At 42.4% G+C, this 15,261-nt stretch overlaps 1 protein-coding gene across 3 annotated transcripts in view; it reads left to right on the top strand.

The window, feature by feature from the left end:
- The first annotated feature begins 713 nt into the window (after window positions 1-713).
- The window catches only part of GSPT1 (G1 to S phase transition 1), a 41,949-nt gene continuing 27,401 nt past the window's right edge, over window positions 714-15,261 (top strand). The window contains exon 1 of one of the 3 annotated variants that reach the window (XM_079785254.1): window positions 714-732. Coding sequence is in view for 2 of the 3 variants with exons in the window: in XM_079785253.1 (XP_079641379.1) it covers window positions 1,046-1,400 (355 nt within the window). In the remaining variant the exon portion in view is untranslated. Of the gene's footprint in view, window positions 733-755; window positions 1,401-15,261 lie in introns of those variants that run through there. The other 2 variants (XM_079785253.1, XM_079785252.1) reach the window with 2 other exon arrangements.

Below are 15,261 nucleotides of genomic sequence, written 5' to 3'. Positions count from 1 at the left end.
GGATACATCAAGGAGGAATATGGCAATCTTTCGTTCAATCTGCAAAGCCCTTGGCCCGAGGAGGAGGGGATGGAAAAGTTTGGGTGAAGGATTTAAATGACTAGTCAAACAGTGAGTCACTGAAACTTTCCAGTTAATAATACCCTCTGCTTGAGCAGAGCCTGGGCCCAAGCGCTTTACGAGCCACATCACAGTTTAAGTTGTAATGTCTCACGGTTTTACTGCCTCTTCCACCAAATGAATACATAAAATGAAACGCGCTCTGCGTCGGCTTGAAATGCAGGAAAAAAATCTGGCTGGGGGAGGGGAGAAGGAAAGTGGAAAGAAAGAGAACAGGCAGGGATTCAGAGAGGCAGAGAAGGCGTGTGAAAAGGAAGGAATTTTCAGGAGCGGAGAGTTTTTCCCCCCGCATCTTGTGCCTAACAGGACGAGTGGACCACTGCAGGCTGAGACACTCAACAAGTCGCGCCAAGACTTGCTTCGGTGACCCCTGGCCCCACTCCGTGACAGGTGAGGCCGCAGAGCCGCAACTAGATCGCAGCTTCCTCGCGCTGCCTGCCGGGAGCCGGAGCCGCTTCCGGTTGCTCCGGGCCCCAGAACTTCGACTCCCGTCAGCCCCCGGGAAAACCGCAGAGGGGTCGCGCGGACGCTGCCGGAACTCGTAGTCCCGTCTTCGCTGCGCTTCATAGCCGGAAGCGGGAACGCACAGGGCCGGGAACTACCAAGGCGAAGGTACGGGTGGCGGCGAGGGGTCAACCCGTGCCGGGCGTGGGGTTGGCGCTGAGGCTGTCGGAGGTGGTTGGGGTTGGGTGGGAGGAGATCCGCTCGCTTACACGAGGAGGATTGAGCCGCCGCCGCCGCCGTCGTCGCGAGTGCGGAGTCGGGACTGGAGCCGCCGCCGCGACGCCGCCGGAGTTTGTGTCGCTAGCTCTCGGCCCTCCTGTCTCGCTGCTTCCCGGGGTCAGCGCGGCCTGCTCGTTCCCGGCCGGTCGCCCCCGCCTCCATTTCCCGCCCTCTCTTCACCACACACACGGCCCCCCCGATCATGGATCCGGGCAGTGGTGGCGGCGGCGTCGGCGGCGGCGGGAGCAGCAGCGGCAGCAGCAGCTGCGACTCGGCGCCCGACTGCTGGGACCAGGCGGACATGGAAGCCCCCGGGCCGGGCTCATGCGGGGGCCCTGGCGGCCCTTTGGCGGCGGCGGCGGCCGAGGCCCAGCGTGAACCCCTCAGTGCGGCCTTCAGCCGGCAACTCAACGTCAACGCCAAACCCTTCGTGCCCAATGTCCACGCCGCCGAGTTCGTGCCGTCCTTCCTGCGGGGCCTAGCCCAGCCGCCGCCACCCTCAGCCGGCGCCTCTGCCAACAACCACGGAACCGGCAGCGGCGCGGGAGGCTCTTCGGGTAAAGGGTCGGGACTCGGGGCAGCCCCGAGACGCGGGAGGAAGCCGGGCTGCGAGGGCGGGAACAGCGGCCTGGGGGCCTGGGCCCACCTGGGATGGGGTGGGCTGGGATGAGGCGGTGCGCCTCGCAGTGCCGGGGGACGCGGGGCCCGGCGGCACGTGGGGCGCTGACAGCGGTGTCGGGCGCCGGCAGTCTTGGGTGGGGCGGCCCGGGGCCGGGGAGTCGGCCTCATGGGGTGGCCGCGGCGGAGGGCCGGGCGGGGCGGGAGAAGCGCGCTGGGGACACTGGCGGGGCTTGGGGCCGGGGCCTGGGGCCCCAGTTACCCACTTAAGGTGGGAACCGTATGGAACGGAGAGGGGGCGGCGGCAGCGCAGTAACACGAGGCCCAGAAGTGAGGACAGATGGAATCCCCAGTCTGTAGGTGGGCGTTGAAAGGTCCGAGGAGTTGGGGAGGACGAGTCGAGTTTTCTCTTCACCTTAGGCCTAGGAGAGAGCGTCTCTTGCTGCAACTTCTATTATTGAAACTGTAATTACGTGTTAAATATCTGTGACACGGAACCGGCCTAAAGGAATCCCAAGATGCATTGCAGTCTTGTGATCCGACAGAAACTGTTGGCTATCAATACAAAGATCTTTTTCACCCTTCGAATTTGTAAGCTTGTAAAGTTCACAAAAAATGTCACAAAGTTAGAGTACCTCATTTAATATGGGTAGGAAATTACATTAATTTGTGTGCTCCCTTTCTTAAGTGGGACTTGGACTTTCCTCCGTCAGTGACAGGCTTAGAATTTTCAGTGTGTCAAAATCGTTTACCTTAATCAGGTTGTTGTGTCTAACTCACTTTTTTAATGTTATGTGTCACTTAACTAGTCTATTCAGACACTTGAGCATTTGTTATAACAATAGTAGTCATGTGCGGTTCTGACCTTAGGTAACAGACAAACTTTCAGAGGTTTCAAGTTAAGTTCGGTCTTTAAAAACCTTCCTGTATTTAGGGGGCTGCTTCAGTAATAGCATGCTTTCAGGTACTGATTTTGTAGGAATATCAAATGAGTGAATTTAAGTATTCTTATATAAAAGTTGCTTATTACCCTGGCCGGTGTTGCTATCTGGTTAGAACATTGGTCCTCCCAGGGTCGTGAATTTGGTTCCCGGTCAAGGTTTCTCTCTGCCTCTCACCATCCCTCCCTCCCACTCTCTGAAAAGCAAAGGAAAAGATGTCCTCAGGTGAGGATTAACAAAATAAATAAATAAATAAAATAAAAGTTGCTTATTTTAGGAACTGTCAGTATTAGCTTAAAGAGAAAAGGGGAAAGGCTGAATGTCCTTGCATTCTAGTGAGGGTATGGAACTGGATCGTAGTTATTTCCCCGCAATTTGTGAGAGCAGATTGTTGATTTCTCTTTAAAGTTCTATATTGTAGTATTTCTTAGATAAGTGGACACCATAAAAGTTTGGTTTCTTCAGAAGCTTTTGCTACAATTTTCTCTCTAGAGGCAAAAAGGGACTTTGGAGAAATACTTTTGCAAGTATGTACATATGTGAGCACATTTTGGATTTGGTTGTTTTATTGACTGGTATTTCTTATGCTTGTGTGGGTGTTTGATGTTTTCCCTTTGAACAAGGAAGCTTACTTTTTTTTATTTCTTTGCTTTTGTCAAGCCATTTTGGCTAAACTAATCCACTTAACAGCTCCTAAAAGTGCCTATTTCCAGTGCCTTATCATAAGGATCTCTGTTATCTAGACATTTTCTTTTTTGGTCCTCCCTCCTTAATCTGGAGCCATCAGCACCACTATAGCTAGACCTATTTCCAGCCTAGCTACCTATTAGCCATCCAGGGACAGCCATCAGTCATCAGGGACAGCTATCCTTAGAGCAGTGGTCTGGAATGGTAGTCAATTGTTGAATGACTAGGCAGACTAGGCATTAACTCTTATTTTTTTAAGCTAATACATTTTTATTTAAGGAATTTCAAATGTTCTGTCTCAGTCCTTCCACTGGAATCCCGAGTTTGAGTCTTAATCGTCATCCCTTTTTTGCTCAATCCAGTTGTCATTTCAGTCAGTCCACAATCCTTTAGTTGAGCTTCTTTGATCTACACTTGAATATGGACATCAAAAACTCTCCACCTAGGCCCTGGCCGATTTGGCTCAGTGGATAGAGTATCGGCCTGCGGACCGAAGGGTCCCGGGTTTGATTCTGGTCAAGGGCACCTGCCTGGGTTGTAGGCTCGATCCCCACTAGGGGGGTGTGCAGGAGGCGGTTGATCCACGATTCTCTCTCATTAATGATGTTTCTATCTCTCTCCCTTCCTCTCTGAAATCAATAAAAAAAATATATTTTTAAAAAACCTCTCCACCTATAATCGTTGGGAACTGATTTCTTCAAAGCAAATTTACTTTAGGGCAATGGTTAGGGTTTGAGTAGATGGATCTGCCTCGTTTAATTTCAGATACCCTCTAAACACGAGTAAGTTCAAATCATCTTCACTCCTAAGCTGTCACTCCCTAGATTAGTACAGATCTTCGGGATATACAAAATACCTAAAGAATAAGACATAAATCCAGATATTGTGTCCGCAAAATAAAACGCTAATGAGAAAAAGAAGTCGTCTTTGTTACAGTGTTACCAACATCAAAATTAAAATACTAAAGCAGTATGGTTGATATTTCCCTGATATTCTGTGCTTTTTAAATGATTAATCCTACAGTCCTGGAACCAGCATTTTAGGTATCATGTTCCTTCTTATATGTATCAAAACTCATACTGAACAATGAGTTCTGGGTTAGGCATTAACTCTTACCCAGGAGAACTTTTCCTCTTCCTGATAGTTGCTAATTTGCAGTTTTAATTCTTTTCTCTGTGACCTACTGGGAGTTAGAGATGTAAAAATGTGTAGGGAAGTGGTTGTAAGGAAAGTCCCTACATTATGGTCAACTTTTTCTTTTTTATCAGAGACTTATTTTGATGTTACAGACTTTACCAGCTGCTTCTACAAAATGTGAGTTATGTTTTTAAAAATTATCCTTTGTAGGGTATCTATTTGAAAAAGAATGGATTTTCTAAATTGCGGTCCTGACTTATGTGGGACTGTTGGATTGCATGTTCCAAGCCCATTCAAGTCCATAAAATACCATCAGAGCAGGAAACTATGCTTGGAAGAAGTAGGGGGAAAAATGGAAACAGCACTTAGATTGAGTTTACAAAGGAGGAATCATAAAGTTTGCAATTTTTTTTATACTGAGGAAATGGACAGTAGGGCTAACATGTTTCTTTTTGTTGTTAAGCCATAGCTGAAATTTGCCGTGTGTGTGTGTGTGTGTGTGTGTGTGTGTGTGTGTGTGTGTATTTAAACTAGATACCAGAGAGCACTTGTACAGTGTCATCTACCTTCCCTAGAAGGCTGCTGGTTATGCCTATTTCCAGCCATTCCAGCTTAGGTTTCAGTGTTGACCTAGGATCTCTTTGAAAATTTAATATAGGGTTCTAAAGACATGACTAAGTAGAACCCATTTAGGTGTAATTCATTTTAGTTCAGTACTCTGTACAGAGCCAAGTAAATTGGCTAAGTAATTGCTCTTTAAAGTAGAGGTCCTAAAATGAATGAAAATATGAAGACAAGGGTTATATATACCAGAACAAACATTTTCTATGGTAGAATGTACTTTAACCCTTTGCACTCGCTTGCTTTTTTCTCGATTCCTTTATTCTAATGCTAACCATGTCAAGTCACACTCGACATCCGAGTGCAAAAGGTTAAGCTCCAGTTTGCACCTAGTTCAGTCTCCCCCCCCTCCCCCCCCAGTAAATGAGAAACAGGTTTAGCAATGCTAGTCAGGGTTAGTTACTTGGTGTCTTAGTCCATTTGTGCTGCTATAACAAAATATTACAGCTGATAGAAAACAGACATTTATTGCTCACAGTCCTGGAGGCTGGAAGTCTGTGATAGGGTGCCAGCCTGGTTGAGCAAGGCCCTCTTCTAGACTATTGACTTCTTGTGTCCTCTTACGGCTGCAGGGGCAAGAGAGCTCTTTGTAAAGACACTAATCCCATTCATGAGGGCTCCACCCTCATGACGAAGGGCCCTCCAAAGGCCCCACCTAATGCTATCACTTCAGGTGTTAGGATTTCAACTTAAGAATTTGGGGGGTAAAGGTGGGGCACAAATATTCAGACTATAGCACTTGGATTTAAGAGCAGCCTAGTTTATAAAGTAATGGTGCAATGCTCTTTCCACTGTTCCATCCTCAACATTTCTCACAACTCTGCCATTAAAAAAATAAGTATAAAATTTAACCAGCAGTCCTCAGAGGAAGATCTAGCTCCAAAATGTAGCACATTATATTGTGGAACTTGAATTTAAAAAAGAAATATTTGTTTTGTAGTGCTTGGTTTTCACTGAATGCCTGTATGTTGGGAAGGGATTTTTTTTTTAATGATTGAGATATTAATATAACATGAAATTCACATTTTAAAAATGTACTGTTCAGTTGTTTTTGGTATATTCACAAAGTTATGCAACAAAGTGTCATCCACCTTCACTGGAAGGCTTGTTACTTGGTAGATGCTTGTTAATCACTCAATAGTCTCAAAGGATGTCTTTGGGGCCCTAGAGTAGAGAAGATACAGAATCAAACTGGTAATGCTTGTTTCCTCCAGAAGAACTCTTAAACTTTATTATTATTAAACATTACCTATTGACTGATAGATAAGTTTGGATAAATAAGGTTCTTGGCTTTAGATTTGTTTTCTTTTTCCTCTAAGACTGAAATGGTCTGCAATAACAATTCTAATATACAGGATTTTTCAGGCTTCTGTGGGAGTGTAAATAGAATAGAGTAGACAGAGGAGATCAGGGAAACTATTGCTCCTGGAGTGTCGGAATGTTTTGTGTGTGTGTGTGTGTGTGTGTGTGTGTGTGTGTGTGTGGTTAATCCTCACCTGAGGATATTTTTTCCATTGATTTTTTTTTTTTTTAAGAAAGGGTGGGAAGGAGAGAGACAGACAGACATTAATTGGTTGCCTCCTGCATGGGCCGGGGATCGAATCTGTAACTCGGGTATCTGAACTTGACCGGGAATTGAATCTTCAAATCATTGGTGGCTAGGGCCGAGGCTCTAACCACTGCACAGCACAGGCGGTGCGTTCTCTCTCCCCCCCCCACCCCCCGTCCCCCCAATCTTGACTTACTGATTATTAGGTTATTGAATTTAGGCCCTTGTTTTATGATTTTACATGCTTGAATGACTTGGGCAGGAGGATTTAGGGAACAAGTGCTGTGCCATGTTGAGCAGTTGTTTAAACTGTTAGAAATTTTGATTGAGAATAAACTGTCTTTGAAACAAGTTTTATTTAGTGCAGTGAATATAGAGCTTTTTGCATTCTTTTGTCCTTTATTTTTCACCTTTTCTGAATCGTATTGCATGAAAGGACAGCAATTAAAGTTTATCAGGGCAAGTTAGGGAGATATTATAGAGGACAGATTTTAAGCTCTGTTTTGCTTGCTTTTGTTTGCTGGGGAGGAAATGTCTTAGTGTTGAAATAGTATTGTTTTTCTGGTTGAAGAGAAAGAAAAAAAGAGACTGGATAACCTTGTGGGCGGGTGAGTTAGCAGTATTAGAATGGAAATTTTTGAGATGTGAATCTGGTTTTGCTCAGATATATGTATAACAATTAATGAACTGCCTACAGAATGCAGGATGCTGTTCTAAGCACTTGAAATGACAGTACCAAGATGAATAAATTGTTCTTAAGGAGTCTAGAAAGGGATCAGATTTACTCTAATGGAAGACACAGCATGGTAAGAGGGCCATACAGAGGGTGCAGAGGGCTTTCAAAGCTGCGAAGAATAATTGTTCACAGATTTCCTTATGTAAGTAATTTCAATCTTGTCACCCTAATGACAAAACTAAGGATCTATTTTCTTTCTTTTTTATTTTTTAAAGGATTTTTCCCATTTTTTAAAATATATTTTTATTAATTTCAGAGAGGAAGGAAGAAGGAGAGAGAGATAGAAACATCAATGGTGAGAGAGAATCATTGATTAGCTGCCTCCTGCACGCTCCCCACTGGAGATCGAGCCCGCAACTTGAGCATGTGCCCTTGACTGGAATTGAACCTGGGACCCTTCAGTCCACAGGCTGAAGCTCTATCCACTGAGCCAAATCGGTTAGGGCGTCTTTTCTTTTTTTTAAAAAAAAATAAAATATTTTATTGTTTTTTACAGAGAGGAAGGGAGAGGGATAGAGAGTTAGAAACATCGATGAAAGAGAAACATCGATCAGCTGCCTCCTGCACATACTGGGTATGTGCCCGCAACCAAGGTACATGCCCTTGACCGGAATCGAACCTGGGACCCTTCAGTCCGTAGGCCAATGCTCTATCACTGAGCCAAACGGGTCAGGGCACTATGACCAAATTTTAACTAACCATTTAGAAATCCAGGTTATCATCTGTATTAAACTACTATCTGACTCTTCTGTTAAAATTTTTGCACTTTTTGTTTTAAAATTTGTGGTAATATACCTAGTTCATTAGTAATAGCCAGTTCATTAGTCTTCCTTTATCATAAACAGTAGTATTAGTTTCTCTTTTCAATTTGGGGTATGACAGTTTTATTCAAAACTGATACACTTAGCCCAGCCAGGATAGTTCAGTGGTTGAGCACTCACCTATGAACCAGGAGGTCACAGTTCGAATCCCAGTCAGATTCCCAGGTCGCAGGCTCTATCCACAGAGTGGTACGAGCAGGAAGCAGCTGATCAATTTTTCTCATCATTGATGTTTCTGTCTCTTGCTCCCTCTCCATTCCTCTCTGAAATCAATAAAAATACGTTAAGAAAAAAAAAAAAACCTGCCACACTCAGATAACTTTTCCACTTAATTAGAATTGTTCCTGTTTGAATACTTGATAAGGATGTGTTTCTGAGCATAGAAATACCACTGGAAATGTGAAACCATAATTTCATTCCTCAGGAGTTTTACTAACTTCTCTTTCACTAGCAGATATGAACCATGCAGGATCTGATAGGTTAATCTCATATTAGAGTGGTCATCTGTTTGCTAACCATGAACAATGACTTTGGGCTTAGTGGAATTCAACACCCCTGCTCATTAGTAGTCAGTAAAATCTGGATGTCATATGCATTATGAATAAGATCAGAGTGGAATTAACAAGAGAAGGTTGCTTGTGCATTTGTGAATACTGGGTATAACTATATTGAGAAGTTTACACTTAAAAAACATTTTGCTATATCTGTTATTTTTCTGGCTCATTATTCCAAAAACATCAGTTGACAAATGTTGCTAAGGTTTATAAATGTGATCCATCATCTTAATACATGGAAAGCTTTTTTCCAGCATAACGAAACTGGTCAACTTCTTACTTTTGAGTCCTTTAATATCATCACTACCTGTAAATTAAACATTTTTTTCTGTTTTTAATCTTCACCCGAGGGTATTTTTTCATTGAGTTATAGAGAGAGGGAAAGACAGAAAGGAATATTGATGTGAGAGAAACACTAGTTGCCTCCTGCATGTACCCCAACCAGGGCCCTGGGCTAGGGAGGAGCCTCCAACCAAGACATGCCCTTGACCGAAATCCCTTACGTCTGCAGGCCGAAAGCTCTATCCACTTAGCCAAACTGGCTAGGGTTTATTTTCTTTTCCATTACAGTTTACATTCAATATTATTTTGTATTAGTTTCAGTATATTAAGCATTTCATTGCTTGTGGTACTTGACTCTTTGCCTCTATGAGCTTTACAAACTTAAGACAAACATTATAAATGTAGGATGTTTTGGAAAATAAAACGGAACAGATTTTTTTATTATGCTGCATTTTGTAGCCATGTGGAGGTGGTCTCATGACTAATGTCACTGTTCTACGAACTACTTTATAGCTTTATGCTGTAAAGTATAAAATACTGCATTTTTGTAAATCTAAGAGTTGGTTCTAGAACTAGGTAGTCAGTTGTATGTACTTTTTCATTTTGAAAAGCTCACAGTTTGGGGGCTATCTTATTAGGTAAGGAGGGGGAGCCCACCATACTAGTTGTCTCAATCTTTTTCCTGTTTTAAAATACTTGTACATCATAACTTACTTTTATTGACTGACTAGAGGCCCAGTGCACAAAATTCGTGCACAGGTAGGGTCCCTAGTGGCTGCCGGCTGTAGACTGGGGCTTCCCTTCCCCTGGCTGCCTGCCGCTGCTGCTGGCCAGCCTCTGTTCCCCTGGCTGCAGGCCCTATTGCCAAAGCCTGCCATGTTCCTTGCCACCCCCTGGTGGTCAGCACACGTGTAACTCACGGTCTGCGCCAGGACTCCGGCTCGTAGGGACAATTTGCATATTAGCCTTTTATTATATAGGAAGGATTTTCAACAGGCTGTTTGAGGAAAGGCTCTTGTATAACTTGGAAAAGCCCAGCTGAGTCTGTTATGTCTGTATGTTAGATGGTGGTGATTACAGTATTTCATAGGGTTTTGATGGAATTTAAATGAGAGAGCAAACAGCACATAAAAGTTCAATAGAGCCTTGGCTGTTTTTGCTCAGTGGTTAGTGTCAGCCCGTGAATCAAAGGGTCGAAGGTTCAATCCTTATCCTGGTTGGTGTGCATGAGGGAGGAAACCAATCGATGTGTCTATCTGACATCAATGTTTCTCTCCTCTATCTCTCTCTCTCTCTCTCTCTCTTTCTCCCTTTTACTCCTCTAAAAATCAATGGAAAAAAATATCCTTGGATGAAGATTACCAAAAACAAAACAAAACACCCCAACAATATTAATTAATATAAATTAATATTTTGCAAAGGAGGCAAGAGCATACAATGGAGTAAAGACCGTCTCTTCAATAAATGGTGTTGGGAAAATTGGACAGGTACATGCAAAAAAAATGAAACTAGACTACTAACTTACACCCAAGAATAAACTCAAAAATACTTAAATGTAAGTTGTGAAACTATAAAATCCTAAAGGAAACCATAGACAGCAAAATTTCAAACTTCTCTTGGAACAATATTTTTGCTGATATATCGCCTAGGGCAAAGGAAACAAAGGAGAAAATAAACAAATGGGACTATATCAAAATAAGCTGCTGCATCAACAAAATGAAAATGAGCCCCCTATATGGGAAAACGTATTTGCCAATGATACATCTGATAAGGGGTTAATGTCCAAAGTATATAAGGAACTCATTCCACTTAACAAAAGGAAGACAATCCAATTAAAAAATGGGCAAAGGATCTAAATACACACTTCTCCAAAGTGCACATACAGAAGACCAATAGACATATGAAAAAATGCTCAAAGTCACTAATCATCCAAGAGATGCAAATTAAAATAACAATGAGGTATCACCTCACACCTGCCAGAATGGCTGTCATCAAAAAATCAACAAATGACCAGTGTTGACGAAGATGTAGAGAAAAGGGAACCCTAGTATACTACTGGTGGGAATGCAGACTGGTTTAGCCATTATGGAAAACAGTATGAAGTATCCTCAAAAAATTAAATATGGAACTGCCATGTGACCCAATGATCCCACTTCTAGGAATATGCCCTAAGAAACCTGAAACACCAATCAGAAGGAAAGTCTGTACCCCTATGTTCATAGCAGCACAATTTACAATAGCCAAGATTTGGAAATAGCCCAAGTGCCCATCAGTAGAGTGGATAAAAAAGCTGTGGTACATTTATACCATGGAATACTATGCAGCAGTAAAAAAGAAGGATCTCTCACCCTTTGAGACAGCATTGAGGGACCTAGAGAGTATTCATGCTAAGTGAGATATTCAGTCAGAGAAAGACAGGTATCACATGATCTCACTCATGTGGAATCTAATGAACAAAATAAACTGATGAACCAATTGGATCCAGAGATATGGAAACATGGAACAGACTGGAATCTCAGAGAAGGTGGGGGAGAGTGGGTGGGTGGGGAGATATTAACCCCTGGACACAGACAAATAGTGTGGTGAAGGCCTGGGGTTGGGAACAGAAGCGGGCTAGAATGGGTCAATGGGGAAAAAAGGTGACGAAAGTAATACTTTCAACAAGAAAGATAAATAAATAAACAACCAAAAACATTAGTTGGAGTTAGGGTCACCCCCACATCCAGCATTGTATCGATTTGTGAGAGCTTGATATCCCTGTCTGGCCATAATAGATACTCAGTAACATGCTGGTAAAATTTAGTTGATACTCAGTACACGTTAGGGTATGAAGACGGTCATTTGTTGAATATTTGATAGGTGCCAGAAGTTATTTGTCTAAACAAAGGTGTTTTTTTTTCTTCTTCTTCTTTTAATCCGTTCAATAATCCTGTCGGTGATTGGCACATAATTTCCATAATATCAATGAAATAATTACATCTTACAACTTGTTAGTGACAAGCCATGATTTAAAGTCAGGAATCAGCTCAGTTCTAGCCTCTTTTGCTACTACATGCTACTACCTCTTCCATCTCTAGGGTGGCATATGAATTTTATTCACTTAGCATTGCCTGGCTTCATCTCAAAATGGAATATTTTTTCCTTATCCACAAACTTTGCTTTGAAATAGGAAAATGAACAAAAGTTAATCTCTTTTATGTCTGAAGTACAATTCCTATTCCCTTCTAAACCTAGTTGAAATGATTTCTGCCTCCTACCCCCCTTCCATTTCTGTGACATAGGTTGGGGGTCATCTTAAATCTTTCACTCTTTCTTCCTAATCCTGTTAGATGTTGCATCCATTATCTGTGCACTTAATCCCACCTCTAGTTTTATTGCTCAGTTATCATAATGGCATGCTTCCTTGTAGTAGTGATGCTGGTCTTTCTGCCTGTAGTGTCTTTCCCTCTCTAGTTCTTCTATATACTACCATAGAATGATCTTCCTAAGTGATACTTGATATGTCACTTCTCTCAGAAAGCCTTGATTGCCCTTTACCTTTCAGGGGCAGAAAATTGCTTTCTTCAACACTTGTTGTTATTAAAGGCTGGGTCCAATACCTTTTCTTGACTTTTATAGGTGTTAATACTTTCTGGCAGTGGTTTTATTTTATTATTTTTTATTAGAATTTATTGGGGTGATAATGGTTAATAAAATTATATAGGTTTCAGGGGTACAACTCTATAAAACATCATCTATATATTGTATTGTGTTCACCACCCCAAGTCAAGATTCTCTCCATCACCATTTAACCCCCCTTTTACCTTCTTCTATCCGCCCCCCCCGTAGTGGTTTTAAAAATGAGTTTTGCTGGTTATGAATTATTTATTTATTTATTTATTTATTTATTATATTTTATTGATTTTTTTACAGAGAGGAAAGGAGAGGGACAGAGAGCTAGAAACATCGATGAGAGAGAAACATCGACCAGCTGCCTCCTGCACACCCCACAGAGAGGAAGGGAGAGGGATAGAGAGCTAGAAACATCGATGGAAGAGAAACATCGATCAGCTGCCTCCTGCACACCCCCTACTTGGGATGTGCCTGCAACCAAGGTACATGCCCTTAACCGGAATCGAACCCGGGACCTTTCAGTCCGCAGGCCAACGCTCTATCCACTGAGCCAAACCGGTTTCGGCATGAATTATTTTTTTAAGTAAATATATTTATTGATTTCAGAGAGGGAGGGAGAAAGATAGAAACATCCATGATGAGAGCGAATCATCAATCAGCTGCCTCCTGTACATCCCCATACTGAGGATTGAGCCCGCAACCCGGGCAAGTGCCCTGATTGGGAATTGAACAGTGACCTCCTGGTTCATAAGTCTACGCTCAACCATTGAGCCACACCAGCCAGACTAATTATTCTTTACTAGAGGCCTGATGCACGAAATTGGTGCAAGAGTAGGCCTTCCTTTCTCCAGCTGCCGGCACCGGCTTCCCTCTGGCACCCGGGACGCGGGCTTCCCTTGCAGTCCCAGCTTTGTCTGGAAGGACGTCCACATGTTACGCTTTTATTATTATAGATTACTTTGTGTGTAGGATTCATGTGACTTCAAATGCTTTGATGTCTTTTTGTATTTTGCAGATTCTTTAAAGCAGGGGTACTTTCATATTAGAGTATCATTTAAGTTTATCAGGTATAAAAAATAAATTTAAGCATAGTTGGGGAACAGTATATATCTCTTCTAGTGATGTCATAGGTAGATTTGTGGTGTGGAAATGGGATTTTGCTTGACCTTAGAATTCTAACATAGGGCAAAACTGGCATCCTTGTAATTGCCTTTCTGAGATGTAAAGGCCTATATATAGTTGGAGGATTTTATCTGAAGTACTTTATTTTGTTATCAAATATAATTTATTTGAGGATTTTTTTAAATTTAATAAATCTTTATTGTTCAGATTATTACAATTGTTTCTCCTCCCCCCCCCATAGCTCCCCTCCACCCAGTTCCCACCACCTCACCCTCTGCCCTTACCTCCCCGCCACTGTCCTCATCCATAGGTGTATGATTTTTGTCCAGTCTCTTCCCACACCCCCCACACCCTTTTCCTCCTGAGAATTATCAGTCCACTCCCTTTCTATGCCCCTGATTCTATTATATTCACCAGTTTATTCTGTTCCTCAGATTTTTAATTCACTTTATTTTTAGATTTACTTGTTGATAGATATGTATTTGTTACTTTTTTATTCTTCCTCTTCTTAAAGAATACCTTTCAGCATTTCATATAATACTGGTTTGGTGGTGATGAACTCCTTTAGCTTTTTCTTATCTGTGAAGCTCTTTTTTTTTTTTTTGGTTATTTTTTGGGGGGGTGGGAATTGCTTTTTTTTTTTTTAAGTATGAAATCATGGAGAGCCACCTTTAAATATATTTTATTGATTTTTACAGAGAGAAAGGGAGAGGGATAGAGAGTTAGAAACATCGATGAGAGAGAAACATCAATCAGCTGCCTCCTGCACATCCCCTACTGGGGATGTGCCCGCAACCAAGGTACATTCCCTTGACCGGAATCGAACCTGGGACCCTTCAGTCCACAGGCCGACGCTCTATCCACTGAGCCAAACCGGTTAGGGCTGTGAAGCTCTTTATCTGACCTTCAATTCTGAATGATAGCTTTGCTGGGTAGAATAATCTTGGTTGTAGGTTCTTGCTATTCATCACTTTGAATATTTCTTGCCACTCCCATCTGGCCTGCATAGTTTCTGTTGAGAAATCAGCTGACAATCAATCATATGGGTGATCCCTTGTAGGTAATTAACTGTTTTTCTCTTGCTGCTCTTAATATTCTCTCTTTTTCTTTTGCTCTTTGCATTTTAATTATGATGTATCTTGATGTGGTCCTCTTTGGAATCCTTTTGTTTGGGGTTCTGTGCGCTTCCTGGACTTGTAAGTCTATTTCTTTCACCAGGTGGGGGAAATTTTCAGTCATTATTTCTTCAAATGGGTTTTCAGTGTCTTGCTCTCTCTTCTTCTGTCACCCCCATAATTCTGATGTTGGTATGCTTGAAGTTGTCCCAGAGGCTCCTTACACTATCTTCATATTTTTGGATTCTTTTTTCTTTTTGCTTTTCCGGAGGAGTGTTTTTTGCTTCTTTGTATTTCAAATCTTTGACTTCATTCTTGCGTTCCTCTAGTCTGCTGTTGGGTCTCTGTATAATATTTTTTATTTCAGTCAGTGTGTGTTTAATTTCTAGTTGGTCCTTTTTCATATCCTTGAGGGTCTCGCTAAATTTATCGGCATTTTCTAGGAAATTCTTGAAAAACCTTATAATCGTGGTTTTGAACTCTATATCCAGTAGTTTGCTTTCCTCCATTTCTTTCATTTGTGACCTATTTCTTTGTCTCCGCATTTTGGCTGCTTCCCTGAGTTGGTAGGGTAGCTATGTGTGCTAGGTGTCCTCTATGGCCCAGTGGGTAGGCCTCCCCAG

The sequence above is a fragment of the Cnephaeus nilssonii genome (assembly GCF_951640355.1).
Source record: "Cnephaeus nilssonii genome assembly, chromosome: 2".
Classification (NCBI taxonomy): domain Eukaryota; kingdom Metazoa; phylum Chordata; class Mammalia; order Chiroptera; family Vespertilionidae; genus Cnephaeus; species Cnephaeus nilssonii.
The sequence above is the reverse complement of the archived record's forward strand: the minus strand, read 5'-3'. Positions and strand labels throughout refer to the sequence as shown.